Source organism: Rousettus aegyptiacus, unplaced genomic scaffold, assembly GCF_014176215.1.
Source record: "Rousettus aegyptiacus isolate mRouAeg1 unplaced genomic scaffold, mRouAeg1.p scaffold_m13_p_7, whole genome shotgun sequence".
NCBI lineage: Eukaryota > Metazoa > Chordata > Mammalia > Chiroptera > Pteropodidae > Rousettus > Rousettus aegyptiacus.
Genome location: NW_023416310.1, coordinates 95,641,289 through 95,667,811, shown reverse-complemented (window position 1 = coordinate 95,667,811; position 26,523 = coordinate 95,641,289). Strand labels below are relative to the sequence as shown.

The 26,523-nt window shown below is 46.8% G+C and overlaps 1 protein-coding gene and 1 long non-coding RNA gene across 3 annotated transcripts in view; one reads left to right on the top strand and one right to left on the bottom strand.

Annotated features, from left to right (window-relative positions):
* Nucleotides 1-1,224: 1,224 nt before the first annotated feature.
* SPRY4 (sprouty RTK signaling antagonist 4) lies at nucleotides 1,225-15,878 on the bottom strand. Its single transcript, XM_016124139.2, has 2 exons — nucleotides 15,685-15,878; nucleotides 1,225-5,891 (listed from the first exon to the last, which is right to left on the bottom strand). The coding sequence occupies exon 2, from the start codon at nucleotides 5,842-5,844 to the stop codon at nucleotides 4,945-4,947; it is 900 nt and encodes a 299-aa protein (XP_015979625.1). The 5' UTR covers nucleotides 5,845-5,891; nucleotides 15,685-15,878; the 3' UTR covers nucleotides 1,225-4,944.
* Nucleotides 15,879-16,031: 153 nt separating this feature from the next.
* The window catches only part of LOC107500882, a 273,634-nt gene continuing 263,142 nt past the window's right edge, over nucleotides 16,032-26,523 (top strand). For both annotated transcript variants that reach the window (XR_004952060.1, XR_004952059.1), the window contains exon 1: nucleotides 16,032-16,217. This is a non-coding gene — a long non-coding RNA (uncharacterized LOC107500882). The remainder of the gene's footprint in view (nucleotides 16,218-26,523) is intronic.

The window sequence follows — 26,523 nt, the reverse complement described above, 5'->3', positions numbered from 1 at the left end:
CTTTTTTCCTTAAAGCAAAAATGGGCACGGTTTTACAAAGTGGCATAAGCAAACTTTCAAAAATCAGGAGACACCTGCAATTGGGACTGAGGCAATTAAAAAGAAAAGCATCTCTAAGTGTCACTTACTTACCTTGTCAGTGAAGGAAGACATTGGAGCACTAGGTACCCTTTGTCCAACCTGTGGGAATGGGACAGGCCACATGGTCTAGCCAAGAGGGAAGCTGGAGCCTATCTATCTTTATTCTTAAAGTTGTATAGCAGACAAGACCACACTGAGGAACATCCTCTGTGCTTTCTTGGGGTCCTTGGAATGGGCTTGGTTGTCTCAAAGAGGACCCTGAGGTTTTTGCAAAGAATTAGGAGACACCGTAATTGGTGACCCTAGAGAAACCAAGACCTGGACCCAGGGCTCCCAATCTCTCTCCCTCTATCCCCCTGACCCCCACCATTGTTAGTTGTCTGCCCCACTTAATGGTAATAGAAAAAAATCTTTAATTATTGCTCAACTCCTTTTCTTTCAAAAAACAAAAGGCATGTATTCACATGTTCAAAATAAAAGTCCAGCTTTCACTGTGATTGGCATGTGAATTACAAAAGTTCCCTCAGCTGCATAAACTGAGACATGGCTGGGTCTCTAGCAAGTTTGAGTGTATTTGGGATGGGGGTAGGTTTTGGGAAGCAGATGGAAGGTACATTAGAAGGGTAAAGGCAAGTCATTCATGGATGGAAGGCTTTAGAGGTCAAAGGAACTGGCTTTGTGCAACATCTGCCAATCTACTGAAAACAGGAAAACTGCCAAATCTTTGTTTGCCTTCTTAAAGCATGTATGTGCATGAAAACCTGTTTGGGGGGCACCAAGTATAAAAGCCGCAGAATTTTTGTAAACTGGGTAGGTCAGATGACCCTTCCCACCTCCACCACTTCTCAAGTTTGAATTTTTGTTGTCCATTGGTTACAAGTACACGTTCATGTAGGGGAGAGCTCGCCAGAGGACGATCTAGTGGCACGTGGCAAGATTCAGCTTTATAAGTGAAGCTTTCCTTCAGCGGTTCTCAGTTCACCCTAGAGGCAGGACAAGGCAAGCCCTCTCTCCCTGCTCCTTTGTCCCGCCAGCCTTGGTACACATTTCCATCCAGTAAGCATTCCTTGAGAAATGTGGGGCCTGCTGGGTGAGGATGTCAGGGTCGTGAACGACACAAACACAAGAAACGGCAGTCCTGCGTATATTTAACAATATATATTTATATATATTTTCTAGATCAGTACATTCAGTTTTAGCCTGTTTTTTTTTTCTTCACAAACAGAAGAACTCTTACAATAGTAGACTTTCTAAAATAAATACTATTAAAATAGAGCTTCAAAATAAATATTCTATACAAAGGGAACCTTCTGTGGTAACTTTTGTTGTGGGGTGAGAAGGGACTACAGTGAAGAGGGGAAAATGAAGAAATGTGATGGGAACCTGGAACAACTTTTCTGTTTGTAACACAAAACCAAACTGTGGGGCAGTGAGAAGAGAAAGCAAGATAAGACACCACAGTTACCCACAGTGGAAAATGGCAGCGCAAGAATTGTCATCAACTGTCACAGTAAGCAGAGGGCATGAAAATGCTTACCGAAGGCATGAACCAGAAGGCCGGTGAAGCTCATGGGATGCCCTAGTGAACTGAATTGTACAGTGCAAAGTCGTGCTGCCCACAGCCCGTCAGACATCTCTGGGGCAGCATGGGGTCAACACGAAGCTTCGAGGTGACGGATTCCGGGTGCTGGTCCAACCAACGTTTTCCATGTTGTGTAACCTTGGACAAGTCATTGTCTAACTGGGTCTCACTTGATGTACAGTGGGGACCCAACATAGACTCCAGAACATTGAAAGAACCAGACATGTCACATGAAGATCTTCCATCTCTGTCAGCTGTGAAGGGCCTTTATCAACAGCAGGGCCTGGCCCCTATCTCCTAGCCAGGGACTTTGAGAAACCTGGGTTGTGCCCCGTTGTCTAACTGGGAGGGTGCTGCTACCCTAGACCCAGTTCCCAGGGTACGTTGTGGGGTGTTGGGCCTTCACAAACCTGCCTCCCAGTGTGGAGCAACCAAGGTGCCCTAGGACACATGTCCTGGACCCAGGCTTGTGGGCCCCACCCCAGGTTCCAGGCAGAACCACCACTCACTCCAGGTTGCATAGAAGTGGGAACCAGCTGGCGCTTTTCAAAAAAGGTCAAGACGAGGCCTACTTCAGCCAAGCAAGCTGTTGGTGACAGGAAATACGATCAGCCAGAAGTAGCCACGGAAATGTGTCGTGTTTCTGAAAGCTTGGTCCCTCAGTGGCCCTCGACTGGCCCCCAGGGTCCACAGGCAAGCCATTTTTTTTTTTCTTTGCCAAGAAGCCGAGAAAAACATGCCGAAGGACTGCTATGCAACAGAGCGGAGAGAGCCCGACCTGCTCCACTCCTTCCCTTCACCACCGAGCACGTGGGACACGAAGAGTTCTGCAGACATCCATCTAGCAGGTTAAATGCAAACTAAAAAGGACAAGCCAAAACAGGGGAGAAAAAAAATAAAGGGAAAAAGAAAACCAAAACCCAGAAAAATCCGTGTTTACAACTATGTACACAAAGTCAGGTTTCAGGAGGCTGTTTGCCAGAAATAGGGTCCGTGTTGCTAGAGGGTCTGTGGGGTAGGTGTGTGTGTCTATGTATACACAGCTTATGTAAATCGATTCTCCACAGCATGGATGTGTAGAACACCATCACCAAAGTGCAACTTGCCACTGGGTCAAGTTTCCCATGGAGACATCTGAGGGAGGGGCTCTGGGAAAAGTCCCGAGGCCCGGCCAAGGGCAGATATGTGCCCTCTCATTTTGGGGGTCAGCCTCCGCACACCTACTCTGAGGAAGACATCTCCAGTCCCCTCAGCACACATCTGATACATTCAATTAGTATGAGTGGTTGGCTGAATGTGTTTTTTCCTACCATTCTTTCCGTTTGTGCAAGAACATCCATACATCTGTCACGACTGTGGCAAGGGTAGCTACATGGATCAGTCTTAGAAAACACAGATGCAATATTTCATGTCTGCCTTTTACAAGCTAGCAAACGTTATATAAATAAAGCCTAAAATAATAAGACCCTCCCCTCCTTTCCTCCAGTCAATAAATACCTATGGTTACAATTAACTTAGTCTAAATCATAAGTTGTTACTACTAATCTTAGAGAAGGGGGAAAAGAAAGTCCTTGAGAAGCATTGGGAGCATGCCAATCATAGCTACCTGCCTCTTTGCCTCCTTCCTGGAGCCAATTATGTTCCCACAGAACACACCGGAAATGCGACAAGCGCTCTACCTCATGCACTTCCAATTTCACCTGGGTTAACTTTTCAGACCCAGGCCACTTCCTCTTACATGGTGGGGAGGAGCAGGGTTAACACAAAATACCACATGAAGCAAAAGCCCCGCACGACAGCTGGGGAGAAGGACCAGACACACTACAACGTTTGCATGCAACAAGTACCTACCCACTGGACGTGCTGCACTTTCTGAGTCCTTTAGCACCTTGAGAGAGAGTTTCTACGTCTTTGGGGGCTGTCAGGAGGGGGTGGTATGGCCATGCACAGAAGCAGGGCTCAACCCCAAGAAGTCCCTGGAGAATCTTTTCCTTAGCCACCTTCTTCTGACTCCCCCCGCCAGGGCTTCCTAACACTAAAATAGACTCTTTTATTCATCATCTGTCTATTTACATTAAAGATACAGACATATTGACTGTACATAAAAGGCTATGACAGCAAGCAGCAGAATCAGAAGAGAAGAAACCCACACCCATCTCAGCTCCACTGTTGCTCTGCAATGGGAGGTGGCTGCCTCTCTTCTTTGCTGTTAAAAATCCTCTTCTTGGTGGGGAGGGGGATTGTGTTCCTTGAGGTTGCTTGCCCCCCCAGATTTTGAAATCAGCCCTTCCTGGGGGTGGCCCAAAAGGAAGCAAGTGTCTTATTATTATTTTCTAAAACACCGTTAGTATCTGGTTTAATTATTCTATAAAAACATAATGACTGGATCCAGAGACCACAGCCTCAGACTCATTGGCAAAATGATATTTGGTCTCGCACTTGCCGCCCTGTGCTTCTCGACCCATAAAGTTTCTGGAAAGGATCTGGGCAGAGAGAACTCAGGACACATAGCGGGCAGGTGAGCCTGTGACTCAATGAGAACCGGAGGACGGTGTTATAAGTGGAACACCCCCAAGAGTTAGTGATAGAGCTGGAAGGGACATCTCTGTGTAGTGGCTCCTAAATCCATCCGTGGCTGCAAAGGCAGAGCAAGGTAACGAGGCCTGTATTCACTGGCCATCCTCTGTTCTCAGGGGCTAACAAGTATATAAAACAGAGCCTGCCAGGGTCTACACCTTCCCCAAGATACCAAACTGCGGGGAAGGACTGGGAGGAGAAAAAGGTATAGACATCAAGTCAAGACTCCAAGGGTCTCCTTCAAAGGTCTTCTGGCCACTCAGCAGTTCCTCCCAGACAGCCAAGGAGAATGGAAAAAGAGTGGGGGTGAGGGGGGGGGGGGTTGGCAAAAAGGAAGGGAGGAGAGAGAACTGGGAAGGCATTCAAGCAGCTGCAACTTCCGGATATGTGGCCACATCTGTGTTCCGTCTTCTGGAGGAAAAAAAAAAAATCCCCACCCCCCCAAACCACACCACACCTCTGCCGCTGTCTGACACAAAGTTCCAGGACCCTGAAAAAACCCCAAAGTGCTTCTTCATCCTTTTGGGGAAGAGGGTGGGTGATGGGGTCTCTGTTTCTTCAGCAGCTGGAGTAGGGAGTGGGCACACTGGCAAGATCAGCCTCAGGACACGAACACCTGTGGTCTTCTCAGGTGTCATAAGGGAACCAAGTTTCCAGAGGGTGGGGGGGGGGGGGGAGAGAACGGGGGGCTTCGACCCAAAGTGTCAGAAAGGCTTGTCGGGTCTGCAGGCCTTGGCTTCACTGGCAGCGGCCTTGCAGACGACGCTGTTCGTGTGCTTGCAGCGGCATCCGGGACGGCGCAGGCGGTCGTAGCCATGCTGTGCCAGCTTCACGCAGCCTGTGGCGGGCAGGTAGCAGAGCAGGCAGGGCAGCACCAGCGAGAGGGCACTCATGAAGGACCAGCGGGCACAGCAGTTTGAGTGGGAACAGGAGCAGGGGTGGTCGGCGCAGGAGCCCTCATCGTCCTCGTTGGTGCAGTGGTAGAAGACGCCCTGCACCAGGCACATACAGGTGCTGTAGTTGACCAGGGTCTGGGCTGAGCACAGGCACTCCTGGTTGCAGACCCAGCAGGAGGGCAACGTCCGGGGGGACGCACAGTCCTTGCACTTACACTTTCCACAGGCCTCGCACAGCAGGAAGTGCTTGTCCAGCTCTGGAGGGACTCCTGGGCCCTTGAGGTCCAGCGGCTTGCAGTGGACTGCCTTGGGCTGGATGCGCACAGCCCTTGGGGAGGCCTGGTCAGCCACGGGTGGTGGTGCCATGTGATCTAAGAGCCGCTGGTCAGAGGATGTGCTGCTGCTGCTGCTCACAGAGCTGGGGCGCCCACTGAAGGAGATCCAGTGGTGGGTGACGTCCTGGTCACAGCGGGCAGGTGTCGGAGCCAGCTCTGGGGCCCCACCCCGGGTCCGCTTAGAGCCGGTGGGAGCTGCCAGGCCAGGGTTGTCTATGTAGTCGTTCTCCACATGGCTGGTCTTCATCTGGTCGATGGGAAGGATGGTGAGTGGGTGTTGGAGCCGGCTGTGGGGCATACGGCTGTCAAGAAGGGGCTGGACCATGACTGAGCTGGGAGTCAAGGGCACGCTCTGTGGGATTGGGGGCTCCATGGGGCTGGAGGTCTTGGACTGTGCTGAGAAACAGGCTTCTAGGGGCCCTGGGGGTGGGGAAAAGGAAGAGAGAATGGATTCCAGGCGTCAGTATTTGGCCTTTTAACACCCCCACCCCCATCAGATTATGGGAGCCCAGATGAAACGGGAACTGATTTCCCTCAGTGGACTCTTCAGCATTAAGGCTTAGATGATTAATAATGACAATAATAATAGTAAGTGGTAGAAATAACACTTATTTAGCACTTAATATGTGCTAGGTAGTCTCTTAAGCACCATAAATATTAAGTCTCTGACTCTTCACAATAACCCTAAATCATACCTACTATTATTACCCCTTTTCCAGTCCAAAGTCACACAAAACTATCAGCAGCAGAACCAGGACTCCAACCCGAACCATCCAAGTTCTTTCTTGTAATCCCTGTGGATCATGCTCCTTATTCAAGATAGATAGCTCAATAGTGATAAGCTCAGGCTCTGGAATCAGATCCAAGTTCAAATTCTCCCTTTTGTCTTTCAGTGCTGCTGTGAATGAGGTTTTTTAACCTCTGTGCTTTAGTTTTATCAACTGTAAAATGGGTTCCTGTGAGATTAAATGAGAAAATGCTTATCTAGTACCTAATATCTTGCTTGGCATACAGCAAGTGCTCAGTAATTTGACTATCCCAGAGAGCAAACAGTTGAGATTTCTTGAGCACTAATAAGCACTACATGCCAAGAAGCATTGTGCTGAGGGCTGAGGATGTGGTGACCAGGAGAGCCAGCCCCAATATGCTCCCATGGAGTTTATCAGCTGGATAAACACAAGCCTTTATTTCAGACAGTCACAAGAGAAGGAAGGGCTGTATCTGATGCCTGCACGTCCAAGATATTAACTTATTACCGGCACTTCTAAGAGCAGGAACCTCCAGCAGCTAATAACCCCTGGGTAGGTGTGCTTCTGACAACTTGGATGGGAAATCCTCTTGAGGGGCACTCACATCACCCATTTCCAAGTGCTGAGCTGAACATTCAGCCTAAATGCTATTTACTAGAATAGCTAAGCCAACCCTGGATCAGTTTCTAATTTCACCGAGAGAGTGCAATTTTAAGTTGGAATACAGCCAGAGATTCAACTGCAGTGCCTGACACGGAACCCCAGGAAGTCACTTAAATCAAAGAGCGGAAACGGCTTGGTTCAAATTTAGAAAGTGCACATTGTTTTCTATTAGAAGTGCCATTTCCTCGCCTGCTGACCTTTACATTCGGAATTCGGCTGGAGATCAATTTAAAGAAATAGCAGCAGAAGGCCAAGACCTCTGCCCAAGGGGACATGATTCGAAATTCAAGAGAAAGATTAGACTTTGGGAAGATTCCACCAGGGGATGGGGGTCGGGGGAAGAATGGGGTGTGTGGACAGAAGGGGAAGATAACCTTCGTTTAAAAAAAAAAAAAACCATTGTATTAAATGTGCTATGGGACGGGGTTTCAGTAAATGGTTTTTCAAGATGTCAAAGATGTTCTAAGGAGAGTGACCCTGTAGCTTGCTGTGAGGTTCATCTTTTCTCAAAGGTGATGCGAATAGGTTTCCATTTGCAGTTAACTCCATACCACTCCAGTCTTAAGACACAGTTGATCTATCCCAATATTCCAATCACAGCAGAATGATACCTCACCTCGTGACTCATCCACACTTATCAATGTCTATAGTAAGGAGTGAAGAGAAGAAACAAAAAGGCATTACAGTATTATATTTCTCCTACTTGGAAATAACAGTTTGATCAGAAATGGTTAAATCGTTAGATGCTTTCCAGCCTGTTTGAAATAAAGAGCTCACTCTGGAATACAAAGTTCATGAAGGGGATAAAAGGGAGCTTATCCACAGGATTCTCATCTGTATATTATCTATACTGCCAAATGCAAAAAAGTATTAAGTCTTTTCTACAAGGTTTGGTGCTCAGTCAACTGATATTTCCCATTTGCATAGGGCATGAACTATTGGTTTTGCTCCCACGGCCCTATGTACTTAAAAGATGCTGGTTATTTCTGTGCATGGTTTTTTCCCATCTTGGACAAAGTCTGTCTCAGGGCAGTGCCAGCTTCCTGTCTTCACATTCCCTCCAGATGAACAAGAACATCATCTTCAAACAAGAGACTTCCCTGTGGCAGTTAGCCTTAAGTGTCTGGCAGGTCTGCCACCAAGAAGTAGTCATTTGCCAAGATGGCCTCCTGTGGTCAGGAGTAGATGGAAGAATGTCAGAAAAGCACCTATATGAAGAGGAGTTTTCCAAGGATTAGGCTGTCTTTGGGGGAGGAACTCAGGGAGTGCTACCTGAGCCCATTTTCTCTTTGCAGGGGTTCCACAGCCTAGCTTCCAGAATACATGGTTTTGGGGTTAACAGAAGAGGGTTAGGAGCCCCAGGTCCTTTGCCTGGAGGAAAAGGTGTGACCAGGAATAAGAATGGAAAATGCTGACTGGGGCACGGGATAAGACTCTCAGGCGCCAGCCAAGAGGTTCCTCAGCCAGAACCCCTGACAAAGACAACACAATTCTCTTATTCCAGAAGCTTGGGTCACGAATATTCAGGGCACTGCCAACATAATGTCAGCAGCGGTTTGAAGGCTATATCGCCGCATATCATTGGTTTTTTTTGTCTCTTAGGACCAGGATTGGGACTTGTCATGCTGTGAGACGAAGTCGAGGGTATTCTTTTCCTCCCCCAAGAGGTGATCCACTCTCTTTTCCCCTATGTATTCCTTGAGTACTTTAAAAAAAAACAGCCACATTTTCTGTGGATAAAGCAAAAAGGCATGCGCAATGCTCTGGGATTTTACCTGGTCCTGGAATTAGAAGGCAGGTTCAAGGAAAAGAGTCCCCCCCAAGACACCAGGCAATGGGGAAATGGGCATTAGAAGGCTCCCATCACCCTGCAGGGGCAGCTATCAACATCTGGGACTGTAGCTGGGGCCAGACATGGGGGTGGGAGCTTGCTCCACGATGACTCAGCTCTCTTGGGACAGGCCGCATGGACGATGGCTCCAGCAGTCATATTCTAAAACGCATCTTGCCTGAAATCTGAAACACTAATTCGAAATGATACGTGCACCCTAATGTTCATTGCAGCATTATTTACAATAGCCAAGATACAGAAGCAGCCTGTGTCCATTGATAGACGAATGGATAAAGGTGTAGTACATTTGTACAAGGGATTATTATTAAGCCATAAAAAAGAATGAAATCTGCCTTTTGGGAACACCATGGATGGACCTAGAGGGTATTATGCTAGGTGAACTAAGTCAGAGAAAGACTAGTACCATATGATTTCACTCATATGTGGAATCTAAAAAACAAAAACGAAACAAAAAATAAATGAACAAATCCGGAAACAAACTTAGATTCAGAGGACAAACTGATGGTTGCCAGATGGGTGGGGGTTGGGGAATGGGTGAAAAAGGTGAAAGGGATTAATAAGTAAAAATTGGCAGTTACAAAGTAGTCACGGGGATGTAAAGTACAGAATAGGGAATATGGTAGATAATACTGTAATAACTGTATGGCATGAGGTAAGTACTAGACTTACCAGGGTGTTTACTTTGTAAGGTATGTTAAATATCTAACCATTATGTTGTATGCCTGAAATTAATATAATATTGTGTCAACTGTACTTGAAAAATAAAACTAAAATAAAAATTAGAGCAAAATTTTTTATTAAAAAAAAAAAAAAGGCATCTTCCCTATCATAACCCAGATGTAGGATTCCTTCCGGCCACCAGCTCAGCAAAAACTAGCAGCTGGCTCAGAACTGCATTACTCAAACCTCCAAGACTCATGGCCTCATCTCCCCATTAGCAAGGACCCTCCACAGGAGGGCTGAATTCATTTGGCTGACAAAGAAAAACAACTTCCGAGCAGCCTGTTTGATAACCCCTCAGCTCAGCTAAATGAAGTCTCAGAAAAACCCAATCCTCAATTGGTTTAGAAGATCAATCTCTACTCCCTGGGACACACCCACCCTCCAGTCTAAGCAATTGCTGACGAACTTAAGTGCAGTTTAATATGTACTCTCTGCTTCCCCTGCAAGGAAGGAAGAGATTTATAATATAAATAGGAGAGAGCAGGCTTTGCCTCATTTATGCTGTTTGGAAGACTGATGGCCAATTTGGAAGACTGCTGGACAGAGAAACAAAGCCAGCACTCCACTTAGCCAAAGAAGAACCTCTATTGAGTTTTAGGTGGCGGTCTTACAGATAAGCACGAGGAAAGAAAACTTTCACTCTACTCCAATCTTCTAATAATAATAAATAATAATTATGGAAGCAGCTAATATTTATGAAGCATTTTTTGGTGTCAGGCTCTGTGCTAAGCCCTCAACAATTTTCTCATTTAATCCTCACCATCACCTTAGAGGATAAACACCCATTTGCAGAGGAAGAAATGGAAGAACAAAGGGTCACAGAGCTGGAAAGTGATGAGGGGAGGGGTTCGAACCCAGAAAGCAGAAGCCCCAGAGGTTGCTACCTCAGCCCTGGTGCCCTGACCTACAATAACTCTGGTTATTCATGGAAGGGCATGAAAGCATCAATCACTTTCACAGCCATGAACTCTACCAGTCTCCCCAGTCTGTCACTAGCCATCGGGAACTGCATCAGGCTATTTTCAGGCTCTTAACCAAACCAGCAGGGAAATGAAGCCTGGCAGGGCTGACATGAGACTGACCCCCAGTTAGGGGAATTTTCAGTGTAGAGAATGGAGACTGGAGGTTTGAAATCTGTCATTAAAGGAAGGCTCAAGCTCAAGTTTTCTTCACTTCCAATTCCGTTTTCTTTGCTATCCCTTCTGTCACTTCACCCCCCACTCCCTGTTTACTAAGAATTTTCATTTTTAGTTTTCTGAAAGTTGGCGTGGGTCTCCCCTGTAGGACACCTCACTACAAAGCAGTCCCTAAAAGGAAACCCTGGAGTGGGAGAGGCCCTCCTCTTCTCCTACCTGTAAAGATGAACTTAAGGGCCGCTAGGGCTTCTTAGATTGGGCTTCCCGGCCTAGGTCTATGGCAAAGAGAAGGAGGACCCAGGATCGAAGGAAGCCAGAAGAAAAAAGTCCTAAACTAATGAATTAGCAGGAGAGAAATGGAAAGCCCAGAACACGCAGCCCTGCCTTGCAGCTTGGCCATTTGTGAGCCTGACAGTGTGTCTGTACCTGTGGGGAGGGGATGGCCATTGGGACCCTCAGTACAGGCTGGCTGCAGAGAATCAAAAGGCATGTTAAATGTCTAGGCCACCCACCCCTCCCCTTGACTTACCCTGGGGAGAAGATGTGGGAAATATTAGGAAAACCTGACAGTTGTACTCTGAAAACTACAGGTCAGCTAATGACAAACTGGCAAGAGGCTCTGAATGAATGGGCAGTTTCAGCACTGCTCCATTCAGTCTCAGCAGGTTTTCAGTGAATGTTGTTTAACCCTTTCACAGCGCAGAAGAAAAGGTCTCTAGGCTGCCAGAGAGCCCACCCATCACTATCCATCCACCTCTTGGTTCTTTGTGGCAACATTCCAGTTTAGTTAATTAAGCTCCAACCAAATAATGACTTATTACTTCAAAAAGACCAAAGAGGAACGGGAGGGAAGTCAGAGAGACTTGCCTACACCCTACTGAGGGAGGCAGTCTCTGAATCTCTGCTGAGAATGGCCCTGGTGGGAGAATGAAGCATGCAGGCAGCTGGATTTGTCTGAGAATCCTGCTCCTCCCTCCCATTCCAGCACCAGCACTAGGGAGCTCACCTCTGGTCGTAATCTGTTAGCGATCACAAAAGAAAACAGCTGCTTTTCATCACTTTGTCCCATCACCAGTTATCAGTTCCCCAGCCTTCTCCTCTTCCTCTTCCACAACCTGTATCAGCTGAGCTTCAAAGCCCCAGTGCCAGGAGGAGTGGGAGACGTCTTTTTACTTTGGCTCTAAGCTATTCTAACTGGCTTCAAATTTCGGCTTCAATGTATTACCCCTATAATTGTTGTCTGCTCAGATGCCCTTAAAGAGGGATTAGAAGTCAAGAATGAGAGAGTGGGGCTAGAAGAAGCCTGTTAACACTGGAACGATCAGCCCACATCAAAGTCTGGGATGAGGGTAGGGGACCAGAAACCAAGACCCCAGGGGAGAGACCCCTTCTCACTGACACCAAGATTATTTTATTTATCTCACCGCTCCCCATGAACAAATAAACTTATAATAGATTTTAGCTTACTTCTGGGAGGGGGCAGGAAATGATTCTCTCCCTGCCCCACCAGAAAGACTAACCAACAAGGGAAACTACTCTTCTGCAAGTGGCCACCTGCCCCAGAAGGGCCCCTTCCCTCCTCCACTAGATCCAGCACATCTGTGTTCCCTCCCCAGTGCCCTTGCTTCCTCCACTGACTGTCCTTGGAAAGAACAATCGTGATCACAGCTGAAAGGTGAAGCTTCTTAAGCCCGGCCACATGTCCCGGATACATCCCCAGCCTTGTCAGCTGTCCGGATCTGCAGGGTGGCCCCAGACCCGACAGCCAAGAATGTGCCGCCTCTTACATCATGCAACACCCCACACCTCCTGTTGAGGAAGGGGATCCCTAACAATGAGGACGTCCGACTAGGTGCACAGCCCTAGCCCTGCACACTTGCTCACTGCTCAGCTGGCCCCGGCCCCTCAGGAGTTCCTTCTCCCCATTCTGTGGATGGGGATACCAAGGCCTGAGCTTAGGTTTCCTAGCTACTATCTGCTCTTACCCAGCCCCTAGCTTGGTCTGCAAGGAGTAAAACAGTTTTCATTATGTTGCTCTTCATCATCATCTTTCTCTGGCTCTTATGAAAAGAGCAAAAATAATGAGTCATTGCTTTTTCTTATGTCAGGGAGATCCAGGTTGGTCATGAGATGGAACCTTCTCCACTCTTGCCATTCTCCTTCCTTAAAAACATTGTCTATATCCCAAATCCAAAATTTCAACTAGATGTAGAGGTTTGTACAGGAATCCTTTCCCGAGTTTTCCTCACAAGAGAACTCCCATCTCAACAGGATCCAGATGACAGGCACTCTGGAATCAGAATCACATTAAATGCCATAACTCTCTAAGACCACTAAACCTCCCTGAAGAAAGGGAGGAGGCACCTTTCTATTCCTCCTTGGTACAACACCTGGGTCCTACCTAAGAAGATGGCCTGAGTAAAGAAAAATGTGTGTGGGGTCCAGAAACTGAGGGCTGGAAGATGTCACACCAAGGGACTTTTAGTATCAGGAATTAGAAGAGAAGTCCCCACAGGTGGTCCCAAAGTTTTAAGTGCCAGAGCAGCACCCCTCGAGGGCCATTTCTGGAGGGTTAATGAGTGTTTTTTTCCTACCCTTAATTTTTAAATCACTGACTTTCAAATTTTGCACTGAAAGGGCTGCCTTTGTGTGTTATTCAAGTAAGCCAAAGCTCTAGGCAGTGGCAACGTCAGGTTTACCAAAGTGGGCATAAAGAGTATGCATTGGACGGAGGGTGGGATTCCAAAGAACCTCATCTCTCCACCTATTCTGGAAAGATGAAAACAAAATGGCATCTGCGAGCCCCAAATGCTCACTAAGCCCCCAGTGTCTGCCCTGCTTTAGCCAGGAATCCTTCGTTCTATGTGTCCTCTCTCCTCCCACCAAGCCCAACCAGAGCTTTAAGGAGACATTGCCATTTCAGAGGGTAATCTAGAAAAGGTCGTGGGAATGAGGAGAGCATTCTCACTCCACAAAAAGGGGAAGGACTCCTGAGTTCAGCATCTAAAATTGAAGATAACCAAGAGATGTCTTCAAAGTCCTCCTCACTTGAGCTGACCAACATTTGTCCATCAAGATTTCAGAAATCTGCCATCAAAATGCCCCCGACCCATTACTGGCCACGCAGCTCAGCTGGTCAGTGTGCGCACTGCTCACAATAGGATTCTCCTGGAGCCTGCTGGAAAACGAGGACCCTCCCAAGGGCTGGGAAAGAGGAAATCCAATTTCACACTGGACATGTCTACAACTTTGTTCCCACCCTTCTGCTGAGACAGAGAGAGAGAGAAAGGGGATGGTAGGGGCAACTGCAGCGCTTCCTTTCCCACCTAGTCTACCCCACACCCACACACGAAGGAAAAAAGAAAAAAAGCTGAAAATTTCTCATGTATATGCTCCACTCGTGTGAAGATCCAGAGAACTCTGAACGTTGTGAAATCACCAGCGCAATATTGAGTAGGGCCTCAGGCCAGACTGAGCTTATTAAGCGATCGATAAGGCCACATTTCCTAAATGTTCTGGGCCTTCACCTTCCAGCTTTGAATCTGACTGAGGCTGGTCAGAAAGATTGGACAGCCTCGGTCAGCTAACCAGACAGACAAGCACTTGCTCCCACCCTTCTCTAAAGTGGAGAAAATCATGCCGCTGTTGGAGACAAGGAGGTGGACCCCACTGGGTTTGGCCACCCCACTGAACCCACACCTTTCCTTTTAGCACTAACCATGTCAGGGCTCCCAAAGCCGCCATGCGCCAGAAGGCAGCCTCCTGCCCTTACCCGGGCCTGGCAATATGGATGCCCATCCAGCAGCTGGTGAATGAGGCAGCCAGCAGCTCTTCCCTCTCCCCACTATCCATACCCTCCAGCCCAGTACGCTTCTCCCGTCCATTGCTTAGCCTATCAAGTCATGCTACCATTTTCTGCCTCTCTTGCCTCCTCTGCCCACAACCCCCAGCCCCAATCAAAGAGAAGTGAGAAAGCGTTTTCTTGCACAAGACCAGCTACTGTCTAAATGCTTTTTGATCGTCTGCATAGAAGAGGAAATAGGCACAGCTCTGGCCACAGTGACGGAGCCACGCTCCAGCTGACCTGGCTGGCCAAATCCGCCCTCGCCCAGCTTCATGGCCCCCATGGCCTTGGCGATTCAGATTTTTCCGAACGTACCGTACCGTCTCTATCCTCTCTCCTCGATGCTGTCAAGCCTGGTACCACCAAGAAGGAAGGAGGGAAGGCGGGAGCCTTATCTCTGCTACGTACGCAACCTCTTCCTCTAGCTCCCACACGCCCGGCGTTATGTAAACGCACCTTCAGCCCCCACCACAGCCCCAGCGCGGCCGGGGGGCCCCGGCGCCTGGCACAGCTCAGTGCCTGGTGATAGGGAGACACGAGGAGGCCAAGGAGCCTCGGGTCCTGCAGAGGCCGAGGAAAGGAAAAGCAGTTGCACAGCACAAAATGCGGCAGCAGACCAAAGGTCAGACGGCAAGGAACCGCCTTGCCAAAGAGAGGGAGCAGAAATGCCCAGTCCCAGGCCAGCCCCGCACCGACCATAGAGTGTGGAGGCAAAAGGGGTGAAAAAGCCAGTCCGTCACCGCTCCGAAGGGGAAAGAAAAACCTACGTCGAGCATAGGCCGCTGCGGCGGGCTAGGGAGATCTACGGCAGAGCTGGCACCGTGGGCACCGAGTCCAGGGTGGGCGAGGGGGCTCGCCGGACCTAAGAGGTGGCTCCTGATGGAGCCCAGAGGCGCCGTTCCAATGACCGAGGCGGGTGGCAGCAGAAGGAAAGGCCAGGCCAGAGGCAAACTCCCGGGACACGCACGGGGCTTCCCGAGTCGCAGAGAGCCGGGAAGCCGGGCTTGGCAATGCCCGGGGATCAGAAACGCTGGTGCCGGGCTGTGAACACCCCCGGCGCCGTGCCTACCCTGTCCAGGGCGTCCGAGAGTTGCGGCGCACCGCAGCTGCTCAAGGAGGCGCAGGGAGAGGGAAGGAACACTGAGGCACTCCTAGAAATAGAGCACCATTTGCCCCAGCCGGAGGGGGAGTCGCGTCCCAGCTCAGAGAGGGCAGTTTCGGGTCCCGAAACCAGTCAAGGACTTACTTTGAGAAGCCGCAGAGTCACCAGCATTGCTCCACGTCCGTGCAAACCCCCGAACCCCAGCGAGTCAGACGCCGCTGTCCTCGCAGACGCCGGCCGGAGGAACCGATACTGCTTCCTGCGCTTCGCAGCGCCAGCTCCGCGCTGTCAGCTTCTCTCCCTACCTCCGCGGCGATGTAGCAACCACTGCCTGGGAAAATGGCTTTTTTATGAATGGGAGGGAAGGGAGCTTTAGTGCGCACGCGCGCAGTTCGCGATTCTATGAATGGGTGGGCACAAGAGACCCCGCGCACGCATGCGCCGCGTTCCTTATTATTATTTTTTTTTTATGAATGGGGGGCCGGAAAAGAACTTAACCCGTGATTGCTGGGGTTGGCTCTCGCTCCTCCAGGGGATGTCGTTCTTTTACAAAGAGGGGTGGAGGTTGTTGTTGGCTTTTTTTTTTTTTTTTTTTTAATGAATGGAGGGCGGCGGCGACTGCTGCAGCTGGCTCAGCTGCGCGCGGGCTGTTACCCCCTCCCAGCCTGCAAGAGGAGGTAAAGGCCACCTTCACGCCACTGCGGGCCAGGGCAGGAACCGTCAGTGTTGCTGGGGGGCGGGGGGCTCTGCAACCTCTGGATCCTAGGCCGAGAGCACAGGGGAGAGGACACACCTAAATCTAGGGATTTCTATCCACCGCAGGCAGTCGTGGGGGCGGGGGACGGGAAGACCCCTGCTGGGGGCCTTCTCTTTCTCTAGACTAGAGACGTCGGGGCGGGGCGGGAGGGGAGGCTTGAAGCTGCGTTTACCAATAATTAAAATGTTCAAACGTCCGTATCAAAGAAGGGCGGAATGGGGGTTGCCGAGTAAATCTGGTTCCTTTCCTGAGGCTGAGTCTCCCTTGAGTGAGTGCAGACCACCCCTCCCCCCATTTCTTGGGTGTGGACAGCGACAGGGCCGAGGCCTCTTCCGGCTCCGGTACCCCCCTCCCGCCCTCCCTCCGCCCCTTGCTGGCTACTCCGTAGAGAAGACCTGGCTCTCGCCTCGCAGCAACCCCCTCACCCCCTGCCCCAGTGTATTGTCCGCAGTGCCCTGGCGTCCGTCCGCCCTTTGCTGCCCTAATTAGCTGCTCCTCTGTGCACCCCCGTGCGTTTCCCAGCCCTCACGGGATGCTAGCCTGAGAGCCCCTGTCCACCGAAGGCCACGGGCCTTTGCTGCTGTAGGGGCCTTTCTCCAACCACCCTTTGCAGCTCCCCTCTGGAAAGCGGGAGCGGCAAAGAATTAGCCAGGTGGATGGGTGGAGCCGGCCACTCAGAGGATGCTGCCGGGGTGGCCGCAGGATTAAATAACTGGGCTCTAGAGCCGCAGAGGAAATGGAAATGGCTGGGGATCCTTTCTTTGCAGTTAATGATGGGGGGTGGGGGGAGCGGATCAACTCTGGCGGTTGAAAAGAAAGGCCTCGCCGTTAGGCCTGACTCTGGTGGGAAGGTGGGGAGCCCTCGCAGCAGGCCCAGCTCCGCCCAGGAACCGAAGAGGCTGTAGCCTCGGGGAAGTTGGGGTAGGGGGTGGCTTTGATGCGCGGATAAGAGCTGGGCCAGGGCCAGAATCCTCTGTAAGGTTTGTCTTGCTGGTGTCCTGGCTTCACCAGGATGTTGTGAGGCTGACTTTTTCTAACTACGCCACTGTAGGACTGTGCTTGGCTGTTGTCAGAAAAGCCTATGACAGGCTCCCAGCCTAGGCTAGAGGTCCGGCGCTGGGCTGGAGTTGGGGTCGGGGCTCCGAGGCAGGTACCGGAGGGACATTTTGCAAACCTAGACCAGAACCTGAGTCGCAGTCTAAAATGCCTTCCCCCTACTCTAGACGCACCTTGACAGTGTGATTGACTTACTCAGCTCCTAAGGATAGAGCAGTCCCTCCCTAGTGGACCTCGGTTTCTCTTTTAAGCCCCAGAAAAAAACTTTTTACCAGGACAATAGAATATTTTATAGTTGTTCAGGATTTCCGTTTACAGGTATTAAAGATCAATATCATTATTCCCATTTGTCAGATATAGAAATTAAGATAAAGGGTTCGGCACCTCGTAATTGGGAGATCTAGTTAAGTTGTAGTGCTGATTTTCTAGATTTTTACAACAGGTTTATATCTATTTTGCCTTCGCCCCTCTAAAAACCTGTTTCTTGTAAGTCATTTAAGCACGTTAACCAAGGAAAGTTGAAGCAGTAATTTTCCAGCCAGTGCTCACTTGTGGGCCTTGCTCAAACAATTAAAAGGATGGGGGAAAAAATCCTTTCTAAACTATGTAAAAAAATAAGGATGTTGGGGGGTGGGTGGGGTTCACTGTCCTGTTTATTAGAGGAATTAGCCAAGTGACAGTGGGCTTTTCTCAGCTTTTCTGAAGAAGAGGGTAGAGAGACCCTAGTTCTGGTGAGATGGTGAGAAGATGGAAGGGCAGCCCCCCCCCCCGCCCCCCCGCCCCCGCCACTTCCCCGCAGAATGTTTTTCAGTTCTGGGAGAGCACTGGGGACCATATTCTGTTCCTACTTGGAACCTAAAGGGAGGAGAGGTTTGGGGCATCTGTTATGAGAAATTCATCCATTCTCTTCGTATATTCTGTGCTAGGGCCTGCTCTGACTCTGGGGACTCAGTGGTGAGAGACAGATAGGCCTCCCTGCCCTTGTAGAGCTCTGTCTTTTGGAGAGACAGACAGACTGCTATGAGATTTGAGGCAGGATAAGTACTAGGAGGCAAAAATTGGCCAGATCTGAGGGGCTGAGGAATGGGGGGAAGGACCTGATTTTAATTTGGGCATCAAGGAGATCTATCTGAGAAAGGGCTTGTGGTTGTGAGTTGAGTCTTGAAGACTAAGAAGGAGTGAACCTGAGGGAGGTGGAGGCGACATGTCAGGCAAAGGAACCTGGGTTGAGGCCCTGTGCGGGCACATGCCTGACATGCTGACCAGAGGCTTCTAGAAGTAGTCACAGCATGATGAGCAAGATCGAAGTTGGTCCAGTGAGGAGTTAAGATAATATCCTCAGAAGAGTTTTAAGCAAGGTTGTGACACACTCCGATTTGTATTTTAAAACTTTTCAGCCCACCAGAACCCAGTGGCAGAGTGAAAGATGGCGGGAGAATGCAAAACATTTTTTCTTAACAGGTTGAAGACTGCATTCTTTTGGGCTGGGCAGCCAGTAGGCCTGTGCTGGATTTTTTTTTCTACTTCATCTGACTTTGTTCATTACAAAGCTGCTTATTCTCTTCCCTAGGTATAATTTTCCTGTGAGAGGCAAATAGGAACAACTTTGCATTCCTGCCCAGGCTAATTACAGTCTTTTCACCCCAACTTCATTGTAAACATCTTCACCCCCACCACATCGTGGCCAGGGAGGAGAGTGAGTTCAGTTCTGGGCTTTGCATTCTTATTAAGCTCCTGGCCTGGCCAGGACCTGGCAGTTGAGTTAGTGGGAGTGAGGAGAGGCAGAAATTCCAATTCAATAACAGACATTTATAGAGCACTTACTGTGTGCCAGACCTGAGCTCAGCATGCTTTCCTGTGTAATATTTCTTTAAAAATCTGTGTTCTGGTCTTATCACTGCTCTTTTTCAGATAAGAAGTCAGAGATGCTGTTTTAATTATTTGTTAATTCCACAAAAAAGTATTATGTACTTCCTGTGTGTCAGGCACAGTGCCAGGTATTGGGATAGTGATAAATGATAAATACTATTGTTGCCCTCACGGAGCTTGTAAGTCAATGGTGACATCATGATGGGTGTGGGGTGGGGTGTGCTTTGCCCCTATCATCTTGATCAGGACCCTCATTCATTTCTATATTCAATTGACATTCCTCAGTCTTTGTCAAGCACTAAGCCCTGAAAGCCCAGCCCCCCAACCCAAACAGATTACTTGTCCCCACCTATATAGAAATTCTGGAGCTGCCACTGTTTGTAGTTAAGCAGAGAGATAGACATTAAACAAATAATTGATCAAAGAATGATTTAATTACAGTTAACAGCTGTGGAACATTAGAGAGTACAGAGAGCAGAAGAGGGGCACAGCCTGGGAGAGCCCTGCTCAGATCTGCAGAATGCAGACTCGGCCAGGCTGGACCCAGGAGTGGAAGGCCTAGAAGCAGGCAGGAGCTGTGGTAAAGCAAGTGAAGATAGCCAGGGGGACCCTCATCCTTTGAGGAAGGAAGGCTGTGTCAGACCCCAGGTTAGAACTCTGTTCTGCCACTAGCCCCTAGGCTTTCTGGCTCAGTGTGTTCAGTGGTTTCAGCTTCGGAAGCTGGAAGGCTTGAAAGATAGATGTGCAGACACTGACCACAGACTGCCGGGGTTCAGTCCTACCTTTTTAAGTTCTGTAGCTTTGGACAAGTTATTCACTCTTTACATGCCTCAGTTTCCTCCTTTGTAATATGAAAACTGATAGTAATACTTACCCCCAAGGGCTGAGTGGAACTTGAGTGGAATAATGCATACAAAGCACTTAGAATAGGTTCTGGCACAATGTTAAGTGCTGAATAAACATTTAGATGATTATTCAACATACCCAGCCATTTTGACGCATGGAACGAGATTTTTAAGAGGATCCCTTTTATCTGGGTGCTCAAAACCTCAGAAAGAGAAAACAATCTAAAGTGCAAACAAAATTTTATTAATGAATAGTAAAAATAATACTGTGGCTGTCATTGCTGCTTTAACTAGTGCAATATTTGCAGGACAAACGTTGTGGCATTTTCAACTGCGTGGCTGGGTATCTTCGATTCACCAAAGAGTCGATTTTAACTCTGGCTAATATAGCTGCTTGAATTTCAGTGGTAGCAGAGAGTATAATATAATGCTGACTATGTGCTGAATGATGGTTCTTTTGTATCAGTCTGGGGAGGGGTTGTGAAACCTGTGGTGACTTTCTTCAAGCTTCTATTTTAAAAGGATAGCCATAGTATCTGCTTCAGAGGATTGTTGTGAGTGCTAAATGCATGATTTTTTTTTTAAGTAACTTAGCTCAGAACCAGGTGCACAGCTATTTTTGTGATCCTCATTGCTTTGTGTAACAGGGAAATTTAAAAGATTTTAAAATTTGATTATGATAATACAGTTCACTAGCTTCCTCTTCTCCATCCTTTCTCCAAGTCCCTTGGTTTTTACTCTTTGCCGAAAAGGGCAATGGGATGTTTATACAAAAGAAGCATTCCTGAAGACCTCATATAATTCAAGAGTAATTTTCTCCTCAAAGTAAGTGTAAAGTCTAATTTGCATAGTAACAGCTTTGGCAACAGAATCAAAGTTTTTTATGAGTATATTTATATGGCACAGTTCAAATGTATTAGTTGAAATACACATGAAATTCAAGCACACTGTCCATTTCAGATGTGGGAGCTAAATCCAAAGCAACCAGTGTGACCACTGAACAGGAAGAGAAGAAAAAAGTGGCCAAGAGTAGCCCCATTGCTGGTCTTTGCTTGCAAATCACAGAAATCCCCTGGTAGCCAGAATGGGGACTCTGGGAGAAGCACAGGGATGAGGTATGGACGTGTGGACTCTGGAGGGGCCATTGACTTTCCGGAGGCCCATTCCTGCCTTTTGTGTACCTATTAGAGGGATGGGGACTGCATCCTTCACATGACTTGGCAGGTGTGCGCCTTTTCTCCCCTGGCCTCTATTCATGCCACTTCATTTGGTCAGTCATTCAGCCATTCATTCATTCAACCAACATTTAAGCACCTTCTAGGTACCAAGTGCCATACCAGGCCCTGACGGTAAAACAGAAAATAAGTTATAGAAATTTCCTGCTCTCATACAACTTAGTTTAATGAGGGGAGCAGATAATAAAAATAAATAAGTACCATAATAATAACAACATAATTTCAGGTGTTACTCAAATCCACGAAGAGAATAATAAAGGGACGTGACCGTGATTTAGGAAGGTTCTGGCCTCTGTAGGGAGGTCAGGGAAAGCCTCTCTAAGCAGTCTGAATGCTGAGGAACAAGAGCCATGCCACTGCCCAAGAGGGAAGTCATGGCGAGTGCAAAGACTAGGGCAGATGCAAACTGGTGTGTTCCAGGAACACTGACACCTTAGGCCTGAAGCTAGGGTTCATCATCTCTGCTCAAGGACATTCTGGCCTCCTCCAGCTGACTTGCACCATGCTGGGGCTGGCCCAGGCTCGGAAGCCAAGTGCATCAGCCTCAGGCCCTGGGGGAAAAATTTACAACCATGCTGAGCCTGTTTACCACCTGCGAGGAGCCCTTGGAAGGCATAGGCTCTAACTCAAAACTAGTTTTTGCAGAGCTATGTGCAAAGCACTTCAATTGGGCAGGATTTCTTTTTTTTTCTCTTAAGAGATCTTTCTGTGGAAATATAAAACATTAGTTGAACCATATGAAATTGCCAATATTCAACCGGTTTTTATTGGTTGTGCAAAGATGGCAATTTCATGTGATTCAACATAAATATATTAAGGAAAATACACAAATTAAAAGTATATGACTCAATGAATTTTCACAAAGTGAACACAACTGTATAACTAGCATTCAAGTCAAGAAAATATCACCAGCATTTGCAGATGCCACTCATGCCACTCCCATCCCTAACACCGACCGTACCCCACCTCCACCCACAAGGGTGATCACTGTTTTGACTTTTAGCACTATAGGTTAATGTGGCCTAGCCTATTTTTTTTTTCTATAAATGGAATTATATAGTAGATACCTTTTTTTTTTGGCAAGATTCATCCATGTTGTAGTTTTTTGTTGTTGTTGCTGTATATTTCTATGACTACACTGCATTTTATTTCTTTATACTATTATTGATGGGGACTTAGATTGATTCCCATGTTTGCTTTTAAGAATATTGCTTCTGTGAACCTGGCTTTTGTTGAACACATTTGTGTATCTGTGGATATATACTGAGGACTGGGTTGGCTCTAGTAGGTATTCCCAAACAGTTATTCAGAGTGGTTGCACTAATTCACATTCTGCACTACTTTATTCAATGCCCCTTTGCTGTCTAGCTCTTGGGCCAGATTCCATGCAAAGGATGAATGTGGAGGTAGTACTGGGTAGGGTATTTGATATGATGCATACGAAGAATCTCAGTCTGTGTAGTGATCAAGAGGACAAGTTCTGAAGCCAGGTAAGCCTGGTTTGATTGTTACTCAGATCTTCTATTTACCTACTACCTACATGACCTTGGGCAAATCACCCAATGTCACTAAACCTCAGGTCCTTCATCTATAAAATGGTATAAGTATAGTAGTTCTTATCTCACAGGGTCTTTCACCCATTCCTTTACTTAAGAAATATTTATGAAATGCCTACTATGTGCTAGGCTATGTTCTAAGTACTAAGAATTCAGGGGTGAACAAGACAAAGATAAGTCTTTGCCCTAGACTTCCAGTTAGGAGAGACAGATAATAATAGAGCAAACAAGTCATTAAGATAATTTCAAATAGCAACACATGCTATGGAGGCAATAAAATAAGGTAGTGTGATCAAGCAATGGAATTAGGGTAGTAGGGGAGTTAGGGAGGTAACGACTGAGCTCATTCAGGTCATTGTGACCTGAATGACCAGAAGGAGGCAGCCATAGGTGGATTTGAGGGAAGAGCATTCCAGGCAGAAACGCTAGCTGGTGCAAAGGCCATATAGCAGGAACAAGCTTGGTGCTATGTGAGTCACAGAAAGAAGGTTGAGGCTGCTGGAACTAACTGACTGAGGGAGTGGGCTATATGAGACAAGGCAGCAGAAATAGGCAGGGGCCAGGTCATGTAGGGCCCTGAAGGCTATGGTAAAGAGTTTGCATTTTATTTTAATGTCTACAAAAGTCATTGGAGAGTTTTAAGCAGGTACCAACATGGGCTAATTTACATGACAATTAAAAGAATATACATATATATGTATATGTATATGAACTTAGCAGAGAGTCTGTCATAGAGTGATATTCAATAAATGTTATTGCTGCTACTGCTAGTATTATTATTATTGATGCTCTTAAAGAATCTAAAACCTTTTACCCTTGATGAGGATGAGGAAGTCAAGGCATAGAGCCATCACCATCCACGTGTACAGTCAATCAAATCAGAGAACAGGATGTAGATTTTATTAATCAAAGGAAATGCTTTTGGTTTCTTTCCCAAATAGGAATTTTAAGGAAGAGTTTTTTCTCTCTGGTTAGCAATTATCTGGAGCCAAATTCAGCTCCCTCAGCCTTCTTTGCCAAAATGGCCAGAGCTTGGTCACTTGGGTGCCATTGGCTACAGCCCCCTGCCACCTTTTTTAGGGCCCTTGTAAAAGCTCATGATTGACTGTCCAATACATCTAGTTTTGCTCGGGGTCTGATGGACCAAGCATGAGGAGACAGTTCCGGTCCTCCACCTTGAGTGCCCACCTGATTTGCTGAGATGCCTTACGCTGCCCAGGCTTGGAGGCTCCCCCGCCATTTTCTTGTTGCATAAACAGCTCAGAGAGTGTTTTTATATTCAGGAAAGGCCTTTGAAGGAAACTGCCCTTAACTCTTGTCTGATATAGATAAATGTCAAGTTAACTTGTGAATGAATGAATGCAAATTACGTAATGAAACTGAGTAAAGCTTCTTAGGGTATATAACATTTGTTTCTGGGCAAAGTGCCCTTTTTTTAGTAAGGATGTTTTCATTCCTTCATTCAATATTTATTGTACTTCTGCTAGGTGCTAGGCACTGTACAACAGTGAGGAAAAGGGTGCCATTCTTGCCCTCATGGAGCTTCCAGTCTAGTGGGACATACAGTCATCAAATAATTGCACAAATATAAATAGAAAGTAACAACAGTGATAAGTACTCTCTGCAGGAGAGGTATTAGTACTCTGAAGATATATAATGAAGGTCAAGGCTTTGGGAAAATTTCACTAGTAAGCGACACTTAAGCTCAGCCCCCAAAGACAAGTAGTGTATAAGTGGGTTTGGAGGGTGGGATGAGAAGTATTTCAGGCAGAGAACAGCATTATACAAAGGTTCTTAGGTGGGAGGACGCATGCATGGTGAATCCAAGGATATAAGAGAAGGCCACTGTGACCAAAGGTCTGACAACGAGGTGGACTGTGGTCCCAGAAAAAGCTAGTGATATGGCAGAGGGGACAGATCACAAAAGGCTTTATGGGCTATGTTAGGATATTCATTTTTATCCTTTTCAAGGACTGTGGGATGCTATTAAGAGGCTTGAAGCTTTGGATGTGTGTATGAGTGTGGGTGTTAGAGAGTGTGTCATTCTGGCTACAGTGTGGAAAATGGACTGAAAGGAGCCAGAATGGGTTCTAGTGACTGTCCAGCCTTCCTTGGCCCTTTAGTCCTAGAGGTGATAATGGAGCACTCTTTTCCCAGTGCAGTGTGTTGCGTATCCCAGTGGTTTCCATACAGTCTCTGCACATGTTTACTAATAGTTCTTTTATCAAACTCTCTTCAAATGACCGAATTTGTTTCTTTTGACTTCATGGAGAAATCCCATTGGCTGGATAAAGCAGGGGCATACTTTAGCAGCTACTTCACCTAAGTCCTTTGTTTTACATGCAACAGGTACATATCGCTGAATCTTGTTTTCTAGCTAGTCTGACAAGCTTTGTCTTTTCAGTGCAGAGCAGTACATTTCAGTTTGCATGTATTTATATAAGAACTGAAAATTACTGATTGGATTTCTTTCTATTTTATTTTGTGCTGTTTGTCCTGGGTGTGAGTATGTGTGTGTTTTAAGACTTTTTTAAAGAGCAGTTTTAGATCAATACGGAGTAAGGTACAGAGATTTCCCATAAACCCCTCCCCTTACACGTGCATACCCTCCCCTACTTCCTGATTTTTCTTTCTGTTTTTACTTCTACTTTCTTGTGTTTATATAGATTGAGTTTTTTTTTTGTTTTTTTTTTTAACCATCTAATTTTTTCCCCCATTGATTCCCTTGGAAGTTACAGCCTATTTATTCTTTTAGTGGATCTCCTAGATATTTAAAAATTAATCACAGTTTTACCCTCTTAAGCAATGCAGTACAAGGACCTTAAATTATTCTAACTTAAACTCTTAAGTCTCACCTCCCTTAACCTGAACAGTCCCTTGCCCTCTATATTCTATTGTAGTCCCATGTTTTCATTCTGTCTTTTATTTTTTTCAGGACAGATGAGACATCATTCTTGTTTCTTTATATAGTCAAATGTTGTTCACTGGTGGCTTCCTTTTTTATAAGAGCATCCATCTGAGATTGTTTTCCTTCTGTCTGAAATTAATCCTAAAGAATTTCCTTGAGTAGGAGTCTATTAATAGGAAGCCAGTGAGGTGCCTAAGATACTAAATTTAAAGAGGCGCTCATTCTTGAATTTGTGTAAATGCTGGATTGGCCCTGTGAGCGAGGGTCTAAAATAAATTTTATGCTTAAGGCACCTCACTCACCTCACTGTAGTCTTGGTCCTGACTCTATAAATACCCCCTCTTCCTTATTCTTTTCTTTGTTTTCTTCTGTAAATACGATTAAATATATATTAGACCATCTTATTCTATCTTCCAATGTCACATATGTAATTCTTTATATTCTTTATCTTTTTGTATTTCTGGGTTACTTTCTAAATTTCTTCTTATCCATCTTCAAGTAAATAAATTTTGCCTTTAATTGTATCTAACCTGCTATTAAATCCATCCTGGTTTTTATTTTTTTCAAATCGGCATGGTTGTGTTTTATAGTCTTTTGCTCCTGTCTCAAATGTTTAAAGTTCACATTTCTTGAAATATATTAAATATACCAAATCATATTGTATACTTGATAGTTTCTATATCATACTTTTATGGGTTTGACTATGCTGTCTGTTTCTGCTGGTTCTCACTTATGGTGCCTTGTTTCCTTGTGGGTT